Below are 15,159 nucleotides of genomic sequence, written 5' to 3' on the forward strand. Positions count from 1 at the left end.
CCCGCTGTCCTGACATCACACGTACAAGCCAGTTCCCTTTTTTATCACCCATCAGCACAAATGTTACCAGTTCCTTTTGACTCAGCTCGGCCGCAGGACAGGTCCCGCCCCGGGGCCCGCAGCTGAGACCTTGTTCATGAGTTTTCTTTTCTTTCTGTCGTGCACAAGGACGCAAATGCCTGCGGGGAAGCCAAGCCAGCAGCCCTAGCAGCTGCATGTCGTGGGAGCACTCGCACACCCTAGCTAACCCCAGCTCAGCTTGGCCATGAACAGAAAAGAGAGCAAGAGGTAAGCAGGAGGCCGTGCAGGTCCACGCAGAAAGACGCTGGCTCCTGTCATCGCTGGGGCTTTCCTTATGGCCCTGGGCGGCCGTTTCAGTCTGTGTGGCTTCTCCTTTTCAGTCGGCTCAGTAGCAATTCCCCCCCACCCCCTCCAAACATCGGCTTTTCACTTCCCGAGATGGCGCTGCCAATGGCTGGCCGCGTCCACAGCCAGCGGGCAGCGAACGTCGAATGCAGCCACCTCTGGGGTAGGGCACGGGAAAGGCTCCGCCGTGTTCCTGGAGCAGCCGGGGGCCCGGGCGGGGCAGCGCTGGTCAGAAGCCGCTCAGGCCTCGGCTGGCCTGGCGCAGACGGGCTGGTGCGAAGGAAGGGAGCAGCCTGACGCTTGGCCAGCCAAACCAGCCCCTTCGTAAGGATCTCAGCGCTGCGGGGCCAGGGAGTGGGGTGCAGTGGATGTTGCCCAGGAACGTCACAGTTGGTTTATGCCAGAGGACCCGACTTGAGGATGGATTGCAACCAGCGCCGCCTATAGGGAAAGGGGGTCCCATTCCCTGCCCCCCACAAGCCAGCCAGCCCCCTACCCTGGGGTCAGATCACCAGCGCCCCCTAGAGGGGAAAGGCCCCATGCCCCATTCCCTGCCCCCCACAAGCCAGCAGGTTCCCCCCCCCCCGCCATCTCGTTCTTGGCGGTGGATCTAGTTGCCTGTTTCTGAGCATCTCAGGGCTTGCAGATTCCCGGGCAATCCTAGATGTAAGGGAAGGGCCCCCCCGCCGCCCATTTGCCCAAGCCCGTCCCTGAGTGAGGTGTGAGTGGAGGGCGAACCACCATCCCCTGAGCGTGGCAACGCACTGGTCAGAGAGCTGGGTGCATGGGGGGTGCAGCTGTCCCAGACTTCGGTGCGTCATTGCTTGGGGGCACCGGGCAGACAGTGGATTGGTTGGTTGCACTGGCTGTAGAGCGCATTCAGTGGGACGTGGGACTGGCCGTAGAGGGGGCTGGGGGGGCCGTGGGACTGGCCGTAGAGAGGGCTGGGGGGGCCATGGGACTGGCCGTAGAGGGGACTGTGGGGGCCATGGGACTAGCCGTAGAGAGGGCTGCGGGGGCCGTAGGACTGGCCATAGAGGGGGCTGGGGGGCCATGGGACTGGCCGTAGAGGGGACTGGGGGGGCCATGGGACTAGCCATAGAGAGTGCTGGGGGGGCCATGGGACTGGCCATGGGGGGGCTGGGAGGGCCATGGGACTGGCCGTAGAGAGTGCTGGGGGGGCCTTGGGACTGGCCATAGAGGGGGCTAAGGGGACATGGGACTGGCCGTAGAGGGGGCTGGGGGGACGTGGGACTGGCCGTAGAGGGGGCTAAGGGGACGTGGGACTGGCCGTAGAGAGGGCTGGGGGGCCGTGGGACTGGCCGTAGAGGGGGCTGGGGGGGCCGTGGGACTGGCCATAGAGGGGGCTAAGAGGACGTGGGACTGGCCGTAGAGGGGGCTGGGGGGGCCGTGGGACTGGCCGTAGAGGGGGCTGGGGGGGCCGTGGGACTGGCCGTAGAGGGGGCTGCGGGGGCCGTAGGACTGGCCATAGAGGGTGCTGCGGGGGCCGTGGGACTGGCCGTAGAGAGGGCTGGGGGGGTCGTGGGACTGGCCGTAGAGGGGGCTAAGGGGACATGGGACTGGCCGTAGAGGGGGCTAAGGGGACGTGGGACTGGCCGTAGAGAGAGGGCTGGGGGGACGTGGGACTGGCCGTAGAGGGAGCTGGGGGGACTTGGGACTGGCCGTAGAGGGGGCTGGGGGGCCGTGGGACTGGCCGTAGAGGGGGCTGGGGGGACGTGGGACTGGCCGTAGAGGGGGCTAAGGGGACGTGGGACTGGCCATAGAGGGGGCTGGGGGGACATGGGACTGGCCGTAGAGGGGGCTGGGGGGGCCGTGGGACTGGCCGTAGAGGGGGCTAAGGGGACGTGGGACTGGCCGTAGAGGGGGCTAAGGGGACGTGGGACTGGCCGTAGAGAGAGGGCTGGGGGGACGTGGGACTGGCCGTAGAGGGGGCTGGGGGGGGGGCCGTGGGACTGGCCGTAGAGGGGGCTGGGGGGACGTGGGACTGGCCGTAGAGGGGGCTGGGGGGACATGGGACTGGCCGTAGAGGGGGCTGGGGGGACGTGGGACTGGCCGTAGAGGGGGCTAAGGGGACGTGGGACTGGCCGTAGAGAGAGGGCTGGGGGGACGTGGGACTGGCCGTAGAGGGGGCTAAGGGGACGTGGGACTGGCCGTAGAGAGGGTTGGGGGGGTCGTGGGACTGGCCGTAGAGAGAGGGCTGGGGGGCCGTGGGACTGGCCGTAGAGGGGGCTGGGGGGACATGGGCCATGGGCCTGGCTGGCTGAAGATCACTGAACTGATGATAGAAGCTGGTGACTGCGAGGGTGACTTAGAACCTCGGCTAGAACCTGGAGAGAGAAAAGGTCCGTTACCGTCCAGCTAGTCCCTCGTCTGGGGCCTGGGAGGGCAGGAGAGGTCTAGTGGTTAGAGCAGGGGGCTGGGAGCCAGGACTCCTGGGTTCTCTCCCCAGCACTGGGAGGGGAGTGGGGTCTAGTGGTGAGAGCAGGGGGCTGGGAGCCAGGACTCCTGGGTTCTCTCCCCAGCTCTGGGAGGGGAGTGGGGTCTAGCGGTTATTTATAGCAGGGGGCTGGGGAGCAGGACTCCTGGGTTCTCTCCCCAGCACTGGGAGGGGACTGGGGTCTAGTGGTGAGAGCAGGAGGCTGGGAGCCAGGACTCCTGGGTTCTCTCCCCAGCACTGGGAGGGGAGTGGGGTTAGAGCGGGGGCACTGGGCGACACAGAGAAAAGCCCCCCAAGGCACCAGGCAGGGGCAGCCTTTCCTGCAGTGCAGCCCTGCAGCATGGAAGGGGATTGGGCAAGAGGGGATGGAGGGGGGAAGTGAGTCGCTCTGGGCACCCTCCAGGCCTGCTCACAGGGGGAGGTGGGGGCCCGGCGCTGCAGGCCGTGGCGCAATGCGGCTGCTGGAAATGCAGAAGCAGGTCCGATGCCCCTGCCAGGAAAGGGGCAGGAAGCCACCCGGAGCCTGGCTTTGCAGTCACGGGAAGGCTGCAGGTCTGCTTCCCCCTCCTGGCACCCCGAGTGTGGGGCTGAGAGCAGCACATGGGGGCTCTGCCATGTCCAAGAGGGACATGGCAAACGGTGCCAATGAGGAGCTGAATCTGTAGGATCCACTTGTGAGGTTAACACAGAGAAACATGCTTAAAGCAGGGGCTGGGAGCCAGGACTCCTGGGTTCTCTCCCCAGCGCTGGGAGGGGAGTGGGGTCTAGTGGTGAGAGCAGGGGGCTGGGAGCCATGACTCCTGGGTTCTCTCCCAGCTCTGGGAGGGGAGTGGGGTCTAGTGGTTAGAGCAGGGGGGGCTGGGAGTCAGGAATCCTGGGTTCCCTCCCCAGCTCTGGGAGGGGAGTGGGATGTAGTGGTTGGAAAGCACCCACCACAGCAGTGCCCGGTCTGCCCACACGCCTTGTGTCACAGGACCTGCATTACCGATTACTCGTTGCATTAATGCCAGGCCTGCCTGGCAAACCCTCATCAGCCTGGCACGGGTCTGGCTCCAGCACCATGCTCGTCTCTGGACCTCGCCACTTTGAGCCGCGTACCGGGCTGCCCAGCTCCCGAATCCCTGCCCAGGGTGGGGGGCTCTGGGGGAGACCCAGGCGGCGAGGGGCCTGTGTGCCAGGCCGGGGGAAGCCCCTGCGGGGCTGTTCTCCTGCTGCCAACAGAGCCAGCTTCACACTTCCCCTTCCCAGCGCTCAGTCCCCCTTTTTTTTTTTGGTTTTCTTTTAATGTGGCTTTAGCACTGCAAGGAGCCAGGAGGGGATCCAGGTCTAATGACGCGGGGAGGGGGCCGGGACCCAGGACTCCTGGGTTCTATCCCTGGCCCTGGGAGGGGAGAAGGGGCTGGTGGGTTAGAGCAGGGGAGGCTGAGAGCCAGGACTCCTGGGTTCTCTCCCAGCTCTGGGAGGGGAGTGGGGTCTAGTGGTTAGAGCAGGGGGCTGGGAGCCAGGATGCCGGTTTGGTCCTGACATGACTCTCCGACTGGCCCCTTCCCTCTCAGGAAGTCGCGGGTGGAATGTCCCGGCCCCGCCAGCCCCAGCCCTGGCAAGATCCGCTCGCGGCAGAGCCGGCGTCGAATGACCTGCCCCACCCCCAGGGAGATCAACACGGTCATGGCCAGCCTGGCACTGGGGGAGCTCACCAAGACCTGCAGCCTGGAGCAGCTCATCGAGAAGTGTCTCAACTCCTTTGGTAACGGGGCTCCCTGCCCCCCCACCATTGCCCCTCACTCCCGACCCACAGCCCCCTGCTACCCCAGCCCTGAGCTCCCCCCCAGCTCTGCTGGTGCCCCTCACTCCCGACCTGCAGCCCACTGTTACCCCAGTCCTGGGTTCCCTCCCAGCTCTGCTGGTGCCCCTCACTCCCGACCTGCAGCCCACTGTTACCCCAGTCCTGGGTTCCCCCCCAGCTCTGCTGGTGCCCCTCACTCCCGACCTGCAGCCCACTGTTACCCCAGTCCTGGGTTCCCTCCCAGCTCTGCTGGTGCCCCTCACTTCCGACCTGGAGCCCACTCGTACCCCAGTCCTGGGTTCCCCCACCCCACAGTGCCCCTCACTCCCGACCCGCAGCCCCCTAGTACCCCAGCCCTGAGCTCCCCCCAGCTCTGCTGGTGCCCCTCACTCCCAACCCACCTCCCCCCCATAGAAGGGCTGAGCACCTGTGACTCCCAATGGGGTGGAATCCAGCTACCAATGTCCCCCCTGCCCCATCAATGTTCCTCACGCCCCCCCCCCCACGGTGCCGTTAACCCTTCCCCTGCCTTTGCCTCCCCAGACCTGGACGGGAACCTGTGCCGCAGCGACTACATGGTGAACATGACCCTGACCGTGCACAGCTGGGTGGTGCCCTCGGCTGACCTCGCCCGCTGCCTCCTGGCGCTATATCCTCCCCATGCGTCCCAGGCCCTCCCCCTCCCCTGCCTTGGAGCCCCCAGGCCAGGCCAGGCCGGGAGCCCCCCAGTACAGTGGACGGGAGTGGGGGCTGAGGTCAGACTGGGGCAGGGAGGGGCCCCTGGGCACTGCACTGAGGGGGGTGGGTCACCCCCAGCAGGGGGCGCAGCAAGCCAGGGGAGGCCGGGGTGGGGGGCTCTCAGGACTCCTGGGTTCTATTCCCGGGGATTCCAAGGGGGATGGAGCCTTAACTCGGAGCCACCTACCGGGAGGCGTCTGGGGAGGATCAGATGGAAAGACGCCAACGGATCTGCAACTTCGTCAGGTGAGAGCCCCCCACCCCCCACTGCTCCCCCTGTGCCCCCCACTGCTGCCGCACCCCGCATCCACCCATTGCTCTCCTGCCCCCGCTGCTCCCCTTGCACCCCCACTGCTCCGCTGCCCCCACACACCAACATTCCCAATCTCTCCAATGCACCCCATTCCCCCAGTGCTCCCCCTCCTCCCCCAACGCTCCCTGCCCCACCCTGCAGCCAATGCCCTAACCCTGCCTCACGTTTCCTGCCCCCCCAGGTACTGGATCACGCATCACCCTGAGGCCTTTCGCCTGGAGCCCCAGCTGGAGGAGACCATGGGCGAGCTCTGGCTTGCCGTGCAGGCCAAGGCCCATGGGCAGTGCCAGCCAGCCGACATGACCCATGTGTAAGGACAGACCCTGCCCGGCCACCCCTGCTCCCTGCCTCCCCTTCCCCCACATCTCTGCCTTCCCCACGGGCCCTGTGCCTGGGCGTCTGGAGATGGTAGGATTGCATAGGTGGGTGGGGCTGGGCACAGGTGGGTGTGTTTGTGCACATGGGGGGGCATGCATGGGTGTGCACAAGTGCCTGGGGTGTGCACAGATGCATGTATTTGTGCATGGGGTATGGGTGTGCTTGAGCAAATGGGTGTGTGTGCACTGGTTGTGGGGTGTGCATGAGTGTGTTTGTGCATGGGGTGTAGTTGTGCACGGGCACATGGGGGTGTGTGCACCAGTGTACAGGGCATGCACAAGTGTGTTTGTGCATGAGGTGTGGGTGTGCATGGGCACATGGGTGTGTGTGTACAAGTGTGCAGGGTGTACACAAGTGAGTGTGTTTGTGCACAGGGTGTAGGCGTGCCTGGGCACATGGGGGTGTGTGCACCGGTGTGTGGGGTGTGCACAAGTGGGTTTGTGCACAGGGTGTAGGTGTGCACAGACACATGAGTGTGTGTGCACCAGTGTGCAGGGTGTACACAAGTGAGTGTGTTTGTGCACAGGGTGTAGGTGTGCACAGACACATGAGTGTGCGTGCACCAGTATGCCGGGTGTACACAAGCGAGTGTGTTTGCACACAGTGTGTGGGTGTGCATGGGCCCATGGGGGCAGTGTGCACTGGTGTGTGGGGCGTGCACAGACAGGGGGCGATTGTGCAGGCACCAGCACCCCTGCCCGGCTAACCTGCTCCCCACCCCTGCAGCTGGACCCGCAAGGTCAGCTACCAGAGCAGCCCCAGCTGCAGCAAGAAGCGGAAAGTGTCTCTGCTCTTTGACCACCTGGACGCAGCGGAGTTGGCTGAGCACCTCAGCTACCTGGAGTTCAAAGCCTTCTGCCGCATCTCGGTGAGCGCTGTGCCCCTGGCCCTGCGCCACGCCTGCCTCCTGCCACTCCCATCCCCTGCAGCCTCCCCGGCCCTGCACCTCGCCTGCCTCCTGCCACTCCCATCCCCTGCAGCCTCCCCGGCCCTGCACCTCGCCTGCCTCCTGCCACCCCCATCCCCTGCAGCCTCCCCGGCCCGCCTGCCCCACAGCCCACGCCTCTTTGCGGCGAATGGCTGCACCGGCGGCGATCACTCTAAGCTTGTACCAGAGAGATTTAGCAGCGCTGGAAAGAGGGAGGGAGTCAGGAGAGATCCCACTGCTAACACCAGTCCCTGGGCCTCGGCCAGCTCTGCCTCCACAGGTCTGAGAGCGGCAGAGTAGATCCCACTTCTCCCACCAGCCTCTGGAGACCAGCTCAGTGGATCCCACTGCTAACACCAGCCCCTGGGCCTCGGCAAGCTCTGCCTCCCCGGGTCTGAGAGCGGCAGAGTAGATCCCACTTCTCCCACCAGCCTCTGGAGAGCAGCTCAGGGGATCCCACTGCTAACACCAGCCCCTGGGCCTCGGCAAGCTCTGCCTCCCCGGGTCTGAGAGCGGCTCAGTGCAACGGCTGCCTCGGTTGCTGAGTTCCCCTCTGTCTCTCCCTCTCTCCGCACTGCCCTGGGCAGTACGTGGATTACAGGAGCTACGTGCTGCAGGGCTCCGTGCGGGAAAACCTGGCCCTGGAACGCTCCGTGGCCCTTTGCAACAGCATCTCCCAGTGGGTGCAGGTCATGATCCTCAACCGGCCCACGCCGCAGCAGCGAGCCGAGGTCTTCACCAAATTCATCCGCGTCACACAGGTGAGGGTGCCCTCCTGCTAGCTGCCAGCAGGGATGGGGGCTGAAGGGGGCACAGTGGGGAAGGGGGAAGCAGGTCCAGGAGAGGTGGGGGAATTGGGGCATGTCAGGGGGGTTGCGTGAGCACGCACATGTGAACGTGTACACATGCATGCAGGGGCATGTGTGTGAATGCACGGAGGTGTGTGTGACAGTGCCTGTGTCTACATGCATGTGGGTGTGTGCATGAAAGCGTGTGTGTGTGTAGGCAAGTGTGTGCATGCGTAAGTGTGTGTGAGAGGGCATGAGAGGATGTATGCAGGAAAGTACACGTGTACTCACACACATCTATAAGTGTGTGAGGCAGCACACAGACATGAGTGTGCAAGGGTACGTGCATGAAAATACGCATGTGTGTGCAAGGGAGTACACGTGCATGAGCACGTGTGCGTGCAAGTGTGCACGTGACATAGCAGGGGCCTGGGTAGTTGGAGCCAGGGGGCCAGCCCTGAGCCCGATGTGGGGGGGGATGACACTGGGCCAGATGCCTGATACCCCCCAACTCTCTCCCCCCCAGAAGCTGCGTCAGCTGCAGAACTTCAATACGCTGATGGCAGTGCTGGGTGGCCTGTGCCACAGCGCGATCTCCCGCCTCAAGGACACCCACGCCCTGCTGCCACAGGAGGTCACCAAGGTGGGCCCTGGCCGCCCTGTGCACCCACAATCCCCGGGGGCGCCCTGGGGCTGCTTGACTTCACAGCTCCCCTACAACTGGCCCTGGGCCCCAGCCTGCTAGCAGGTGGGGGGTGGGGGGTCCCAGCTGCCCCCACCAGACCATCGCTCGCCCCCAGGGCAGGAGCCTGCCAGGGCCATTTCTCCTCCTCTCCACATGGGGGCCGCCCCCCCCCCACCTAGGGGCCTCCGCGGAGCTGGGGATGGGGGCCGGGGGCTTGATCTTTGACCCTCTGGCTTCTCCCCCACCCCACCCTGCCCCCCAGACGCTGGCAGAGATGACCGAGCTGCTCTCCTCCTGCTGCAACTACAGCGCCTACCGGCGAGCCTACGGCGAGTGCAGCGGGTTCAAGATCCCCATCGTGGGGGTGCACCTCAAGGACCTGGTGTCCCTGCACGAGGCCCTGCCCGACCGCCTGGGGGGGCAGCTGAACCTCAGCAAGCTGCAGGGCCTTTACCAGCAGGCACAGGAGCTGCAGACGCTGCAGCAGGCCACGCCGCCCTTCGCCGCCAACAAGGACCTGGTGCACCTGCTCACGGTGAACCCTCCCTCCCCCCAAGCAGGCGTGCTAGAGAGCGGGGTCGGTTGTGCAAGAGGATAGGGTCAGGTGTGCAAGAGTGGGGGCTAGTGTGCAAGGGGGTATGGTTGGGTGTGCAGGAGACGGGGGGTGAGGTGTGGAAGTGGGTGGGGCTGGGAGTGCCAGGAGGGTGGTGTGAGATGTGTGACAGGCCAGGATTTAATGTGCAAGTGGCTGGGGCTGGGTGTGCAATGGGCAGAGATGTGCAAGGATGTGTGTGCAAGATGGTGTGGGTGAAAGGGGAGTCAGGAGAGGGGTGGCGCTCGGGGGAATGCCTGAGATCTCCCCTTCCCCCACCATCGGCCCAACCTGCCATCGCGAGGCTGCATCCAGCTGTCTTCCCATCCCCCGACCCCAATGCAGGGAGCAGCGGGTCAGGTGCACCAGGGCACTAGCCAGCTTCCACCACCACACGTGCAAACAGGACACTGGTGCAAATGCGCACACACACACTGCCCAGTGAGCCGAGTGTGGCGGCACACACAGAGCTGCCAGCAGGGAACAGTGGTGCAACTGCACAACTACCCTCCGTGCCATTGCACGCCTGCACCCCATGCAAAAGGCTCGGCCCCTAGCCAGCAGGGGGCAGCGATCCCAGCCCAGCCCATTACCCCCTCTCCAGTAGGTACGGGACGGTCGTTCGCAGTGGGACCCTCTAACCCCATTCTCTGCCCCTGCCCCCAGCTCTCCCTCGACCTGTACTACACGGACGATGAAATCTACGAGCTCTCCTACGCACGGGAACCCCGCTGCCCCAAGTCCCTGGTAAGTTGGGGGGAGCTGAACTAGGAACCCCCCCAACCCTCTGTCACAGGCTCACAGGTCGTGCCCACTTGTGGCCTTGTGTGGTGCCCCTTCCAGTGTGACAGCAACTCTCGGGGGGCCACTCCCTCTCGGGGGGTCAGACCCCTCCACCTCCTGGAGCTGCACCTCTCTGAGCCTTAGCACGTCTGTCTCTGCCGTGGCCGTCCCCCCAGGGAGTCCCCTCGCTCTGGACCCCCGGGGCCTCTGCCCCCAAAGGGGATAATGCTCCCCCCCCCACGCCCTGTTCTCTAGCCCGGAGTGACTCTCAGCCAGCGTAACACAGGAGGGTTTATTGAGCATTGAACCCAGCACAGGAAACTCTCAGGGGCTCAGGCCTGGCCTCCCTCAGCCCAGCACATCCTGGTCCCCCTGCATCCAGGGGGGCTCTGCCTGCTCCCCCTCTCCAGCCCCGAGCCCCCCTGCTTCCCAGCTGGGCCTCCCATATCCCCGGCCCCAGGCCCCCTCTGTCCATTGTCCTCTCTCCAGGTAAACAGGGTCGCCTGGGCCTCCTCTCCTCTCCGCCCTCCTCTGGCTGGAACCGGGTGGTCAGGTCACCGGGGTCCTCTCCCCACAGCCCATTGTCCCCCACTGGCCAGAACCGGCTGTGACTCCTGAGCTGGGTCTGCGGGTCGCCAGGTCACCAGTCGCTGGGGTCTCCATCCTCCAGGCCATCGGCCGGGGTCCCGGCCGGGGTCCCGGGCCCCTCTCCAGTCCTGTGTCCCAACAAACTCCCTCTCCCCTCCCCTCGTTAAACCAGTAACACCCGGGGACACTTGTCCCACCCCCTCTGCATGCAAATCACTGGAAAACACAGAAAACCCAAGACAACCCCCCACTTTGCCACCCCCTCCTCTCCCTCTTTCGAGGCACTCGTGTCTGACCCTCTGTCTTGTGCCCTCCCACAGCCGGCCACACCCTTCAAGCCCCCCGTGGTGGTGGAGTGGGCACCGGGCGTGGCCCCGAAACCGGACCGGCTCACCATCAGCAAACACGTCCAGCAGATGGTGGAGGTGAGCCAGGCACCCACCTGTCAGTGCAGCCCCCTGGGCAACATAACACGGCTGGTAGCTACCTGCCCCCTAGGGGCATCTGCCCTGTGCCAAGGCCTCAGCTGGGTGTGGGGTGCATTTGCCATATGTGTTGGATAGGTGTGCAGCTGCTGGGGGTGTGTTACAGTGTGCAATTGCTGGGTGTGTTGTGATGTGCAGTTGCCAGGGGCATCACAGTGTGCAGTTGCCATGGGATGTGTCATGGTGTGCAGTTGCTGGGGGGGGCATCACGGTGTGCAGCGGCAGGGGGGCATGTCATGGTGTGAAATTGCTGGGTGTCACGGTGTGCAGTTGCCATGGTGTGTGTTATGGTGTGCAATTGCTGGGTGTGTCATGGTGTGCAGTCACCAGGGGGTGTCATACTGTGTATCACACCCATGCCCCTCCCAGGGCAGGAGCAAAGGCATCAGCCCGCTCTAGCCAGCTCCACCACTTCCCAGGGCCAAGCCCCACACGGGTAGGGGGTGTCTGCCAGGACCCAGCTCCCCTAGCTGCCCTGGGCCCAGCCCCCCGCAGGGACTAGGCAGTCGCTGCTGCCCCAGGGCCTGGAAGGGGCAGGACTCAAACTGGGGACCTTCAGGAGAGCAGCTCCCCTGGCTGGCTGCAGCAGTGAGGTTGTTATCTCTTTATACGGCCCAGTCACGGCCATCTGCAGCTTGTCTCAGGGGATGGGCTGCACTCAGGACCATATAGGATTCGGCCCACCCCCAGCAGGCAAAGGGGGGGACTATCTGTCCATTTGATGCCGAAACACAAAGCAATTCCCCCCCAGCCACACCCCACCCAGCAGGGCTGACAGGTCAGAATGGGGTGTCACTCTAGATCGAGGGGGGGCTCCCAGTGGGTATTGGGGGCAGGCCAAGGGGCAGGCTTACGTTGTGCTCCCACAAGTTAATCCTCCTCCCTCCCACCCCCCCAGTCTGTATTTAAGAATTATGACCACGACCAGCGCGGCTGCATCTCCCCCGAGGACTTTGAAAAGATTGTGGCCAGTTTTCCCTTCTCCTACTACGGCCTGGGGAAAGATCGGTGAGTGCGTGCCGGGGGACACGGCTGGGAGCCAGGACGCCTGGGTTCTATCCCCAGCTCTGACTCACTGCAAGTTGCTCCCTCGCTCTGTGCCTCAGTTTCCCCTACAAGGCCCCTTTGTCAGTATCACTCCCTCCCACCCATTTCCGAGGCAGCCCCCTCACTGTCCCGTTCCCGTCCCAGCAGCGAGGGACCCTACAGCCGCCAGGAGATCACCGACTACTTCATGCGGGCCTGCGCCGTCTTCTCCAAGCTGGGCCTCGGCTTCCTGCACGACTTCCAGGAGGCCACCTTCAAGAAACCCACCTTCTGCCACAGCTGCAACGGCTTCGTAAGTGACCCTGTTCCACAGTGCCCCCGGCAGCCGGGACAGGGGTGCCCCAAATTCCAGACCTGCCGGAGACCCTGCCCCCCACAGCCAGGACAGGGGTGCCTCAAATTCCAGACCTGCCAGAGACCCTGCCCCTCGGCAGCCAGGACAGCGGTGCCCCAAATCCCAGACCTGCCAGAGACCCTGCCCCTCGGCAGCCAGGACAGCAGTGCCTCAAATTCCAGGCCTGCCGGAGACCCTGCCCTCCACAGCCAGGACAGGGGTGCCCCAAATCCCAAGCCTGCCGGAGACCCTGCCCCCCAGCAGCCAGGACAGCGGTGCCTCAAATCCCAGGCCTGCCAGAGACCCTGCCCCCCAGCAGCCAGGACAGCGGTGCCCCAAATCCCAGGCCTGCCAGAGACCCTGCCCCCCAGCAGCCAGGACAGCGGTGCACCAAATTCCAGACCTGCCGGAGACCCTGCCCCCCAGCAGCCAGGACAGCGGTGCCCCAAATCCCAGGCCTGCCAGAGACCCTGCACCCCAGCAGCCAGGACAGCGGTGCCCCAAATCCCAGGCCTGCCGGAGACCCTGCCCCCCAGCAGCCAGGACAGCGGTGCACCAAATTCCAGACCTACCAGAGACCCTGCCCCCCAGCAGCCAGGACAGCGGTGCCCCAAATCCCAGGCCTGCCGGAGACCCTGCCCCCCAGCAGCCATGACAGCGGTGCCTCAAATCCCAGGCCTGCCGGAGACCCTGCCCCCCAGCAGCCAGGACAGCGGTGCACCAAATTCCAGGCCTGTCATAGACCCTGCCCCACAATGCCCCCTCCCCCAGCGGCCAGGAAAGGGGGTGCACCAACTATTGGCTGCTCTGCGGATCCCTCGCCCCAAGAATCCTGCCCCACATCACTCTCCCAGGGGGCAGCAGTGGGGGAGGTTACCCTCCCGCACCCAACTCCCCCTAGTCATCCCCTATATTCATGGACACTGCCAACGTGTGTGGAGATCCAGCCCTAGCAATCCCCCCCATTGCAAAATCTCCTCCCCCCTCTACAGGGACAATGCAACTCTCCCCCTACCCCGGAAAAGGCTGCAGCTAACAGGCTCCGCTCTCTCTCCTCTAGCTCTGGGGTGTCTCCAAGCAGGGGTACAGATGTCGGGGTAAGTGCAGCCCTGATGGGGCAATGTGGGGGGAGAATACTGGTAACAGGGCTAGGGAGGGGCAATGGGCCCATGGGACTAAGCAGCCCCCCGGGTGTGGTGTGTGTGCCTGTCCACCTGAGCACTGCCCCCTGCTGGCTGGAGATAGCACTGCACAGCTGTGTGTCCTGAGCCCTGCACTGCTCACCACGGAGAGGGATTCTCCTGGCATTGCAGGGGGTGGGAGGGCTGGGTTCCCCCTTGATGGGGGGGTAATGCCAGGCCCCCCAGCTTACATCACGTGTCTTCATTTCTCCCCCCGCACCCGCCAGACTGTGGCATGAGCTGCCACAAGCAGTGCAAAGACCTGGTGGAGCTGGAGTGCAAGAAGAGGTTCCATGCCAGAGCCTCAGAGGGGGGCACGCCCCGTGCAGCCACGCCTGCCGCCACGCAGCACCCCAGCTCAGGTATGGGGGGGAGGAATCTTCATGCTACTCCCTCCCCTCTCCAACAATGGAACAGTCCATCCCCTCCTGCCCTCACCAGGACAGTGGAACAACCCATAGGCCTCCCCTGTTCTCCCCAAGGCAGTGGACTGGCCCGTGGCATGATCCATTTTAAATGGCCACAAACACTCCCCCCCCCCGCCCTTTTACTGGTTCTGTGAAACACTCTGTACTGTCTCCCCCCTCCTTCCAGACAATGGCACAGCCCGTGGCCAGCCCCATTTAAAGGGCCCCCTCTCCACCTGTTTCCCCCCGTGGCAGGGTCAGTGGAAAGCCCCATTGCTGTCCATATCTCCCCCCACCCAGGCAGTGGCACAGCCCGTGGCCAGCCCCATTTAAAGAGCCCCCTCTCCACCTGTTTCCCCCCGTGGCAGGGTCCGTGGAAAGTCCCATTGCTGTCCATATCTCCCCCCACCCAGGCAGTGGCACAGCCCGTGGCCAGCCCCATTTAAAGGGCCCCCTCTCGCCACGGCAGGGTCGGAGGAAGAGGCCTTCCCCTTTCCCCCGGTGGGCGAGCAGGCAGAGGAGCGGGCCGTGGTGCTGGCAGGGGTGCCAGCCGGGCGGCGGCGAACCCGGCACACCTGGACGCAGACGGATGGCACCAGCCCCACGGCGGAGGGCCACGAGCCCCACGGTGGGGCAGGAGGCTGCAGCAGGGACCAGAAGCTCCTAGAGCAGTTGCAGGAGATGGAGAAGGTGAGACCCCAAAACAGGGGTACGATGGGGGGTTGGAGACCTGCCCCCCCCCCGTGGCTGGGCACACAAATCGGGCCATCCACGGGTGGAGCTGGCTGGGGGCTTCCCTTGCACAGCTCTGCAGGGTCCCTGCTCTGGCCCCCCAACCCACCCCCCTGGGACTCTGCTCCCCCCCACTGCAGGAGCGGAACCAGCTGCTGCTGGAGAACATCGGCCTGCACTGCCGCAACGCCCAGCTGGAGGTGGAGAACGGGCGGCTGCTGACGGGCGAGGCCGAGGGGCGCCGGGGCAAGGTGGAGGAGGGGGGGCACAGCCAGGCTTCGCTCACCCTGCTCCTGGAAGGGATGGACTCCCTGCACCTGCAGCGCGACTCGAAAGCATGAACCTGCCGGACTCGCCGCTCGCCCCCTCCGGCTCCCAGAGCACCCGCGTCGCCCGGCACCACCAAGGGACTCAAAGCCGGCGGTGCAATCCCACACCCTCGGGCCCCTGCAAGCCAGGCTGGGCACCACGGATCCCGGACTGTACCTGGGCACGGCCCCAATAAAGGGAATGCATCTTTGTCGAGCTGAGCCTGGGCTAGGACAACAGCTGCCCTCTCTGCTCCATGCC

The 15,159-nt window shown here is 64.9% G+C and overlaps 1 protein-coding gene and 1 long non-coding RNA gene across 4 annotated transcripts; one reads left to right on the top strand and one right to left on the bottom strand.

The window, feature by feature from the left end:
* The first annotated feature begins 91 nt into the window (after positions 1-91).
* On the top strand, positions 92-15,012 carry RASGRP4 (RAS guanyl releasing protein 4). 3 transcript variants are annotated; one of them, XM_050928431.1, is made up of 17 exons: positions 92-288; positions 4,381-4,571; positions 5,154-5,259; positions 5,532-5,594; positions 5,843-5,971; positions 6,766-6,907; positions 7,555-7,728; positions 8,282-8,398; positions 8,703-8,975; positions 9,699-9,779; positions 10,724-10,828; positions 11,787-11,896; positions 12,080-12,227; positions 13,330-13,366; positions 13,678-13,812; positions 14,327-14,547; positions 14,730-15,012. In XM_050928431.1, exons 1-17 carry the CDS (start codon positions 266-268, stop codon positions 14,928-14,930), a joined length of 2,256 nt encoding a protein of 751 aa, XP_050784388.1. In that variant the 5' UTR covers positions 92-265; the 3' UTR covers positions 14,931-15,012. The 3 variants fall into 3 exon arrangements, with proteins under 3 accessions (XP_050784388.1, XP_050784389.1, XP_050784390.1); XM_050928432.1 differs by having other exon boundaries at positions 12,083-12,227; XM_050928433.1 differs by having other exon boundaries at positions 14,271-14,547; positions 14,730-14,814.
* On the bottom strand, positions 12,198-12,828 carry LOC127037186 (uncharacterized). Its single transcript, XR_007770302.1, has 3 exons — positions 12,746-12,828; positions 12,344-12,416; positions 12,198-12,289 (listed from the first exon to the last, which is right to left on the bottom strand). It is a non-coding gene; the product is annotated as an uncharacterized LOC127037186 (long non-coding RNA).
* Positions 15,013-15,159: the final 147 nt, after the last annotated feature.

Source organism: Gopherus flavomarginatus, chromosome 18 (assembly GCF_025201925.1).
Source record: "Gopherus flavomarginatus isolate rGopFla2 chromosome 18, rGopFla2.mat.asm, whole genome shotgun sequence".
NCBI classification, from domain to species: Eukaryota; Metazoa; Chordata; order Testudines; family Testudinidae; genus Gopherus; species Gopherus flavomarginatus.

Excerpts from the sequence above, each read along its gene's own strand:
- RASGRP4 (XM_050928431.1), top strand. The coding sequence starts at position 266 with ATGAACAGAAAAGAGAGCAAGAG. Across the intron at positions 12,228-13,329 it reads GCCACAGCTGCAACGGCTTC|CTCTGGGGTGTCTCCAAGCA; the intron begins GTAAGTGACCCT and ends TCTCTCCTCTAG. Across the intron at positions 13,367-13,677 it reads GCAGGGGTACAGATGTCGGG|ACTGTGGCATGAGCTGCCAC; the intron begins GTAAGTGCAGCC and ends CGCACCCGCCAG.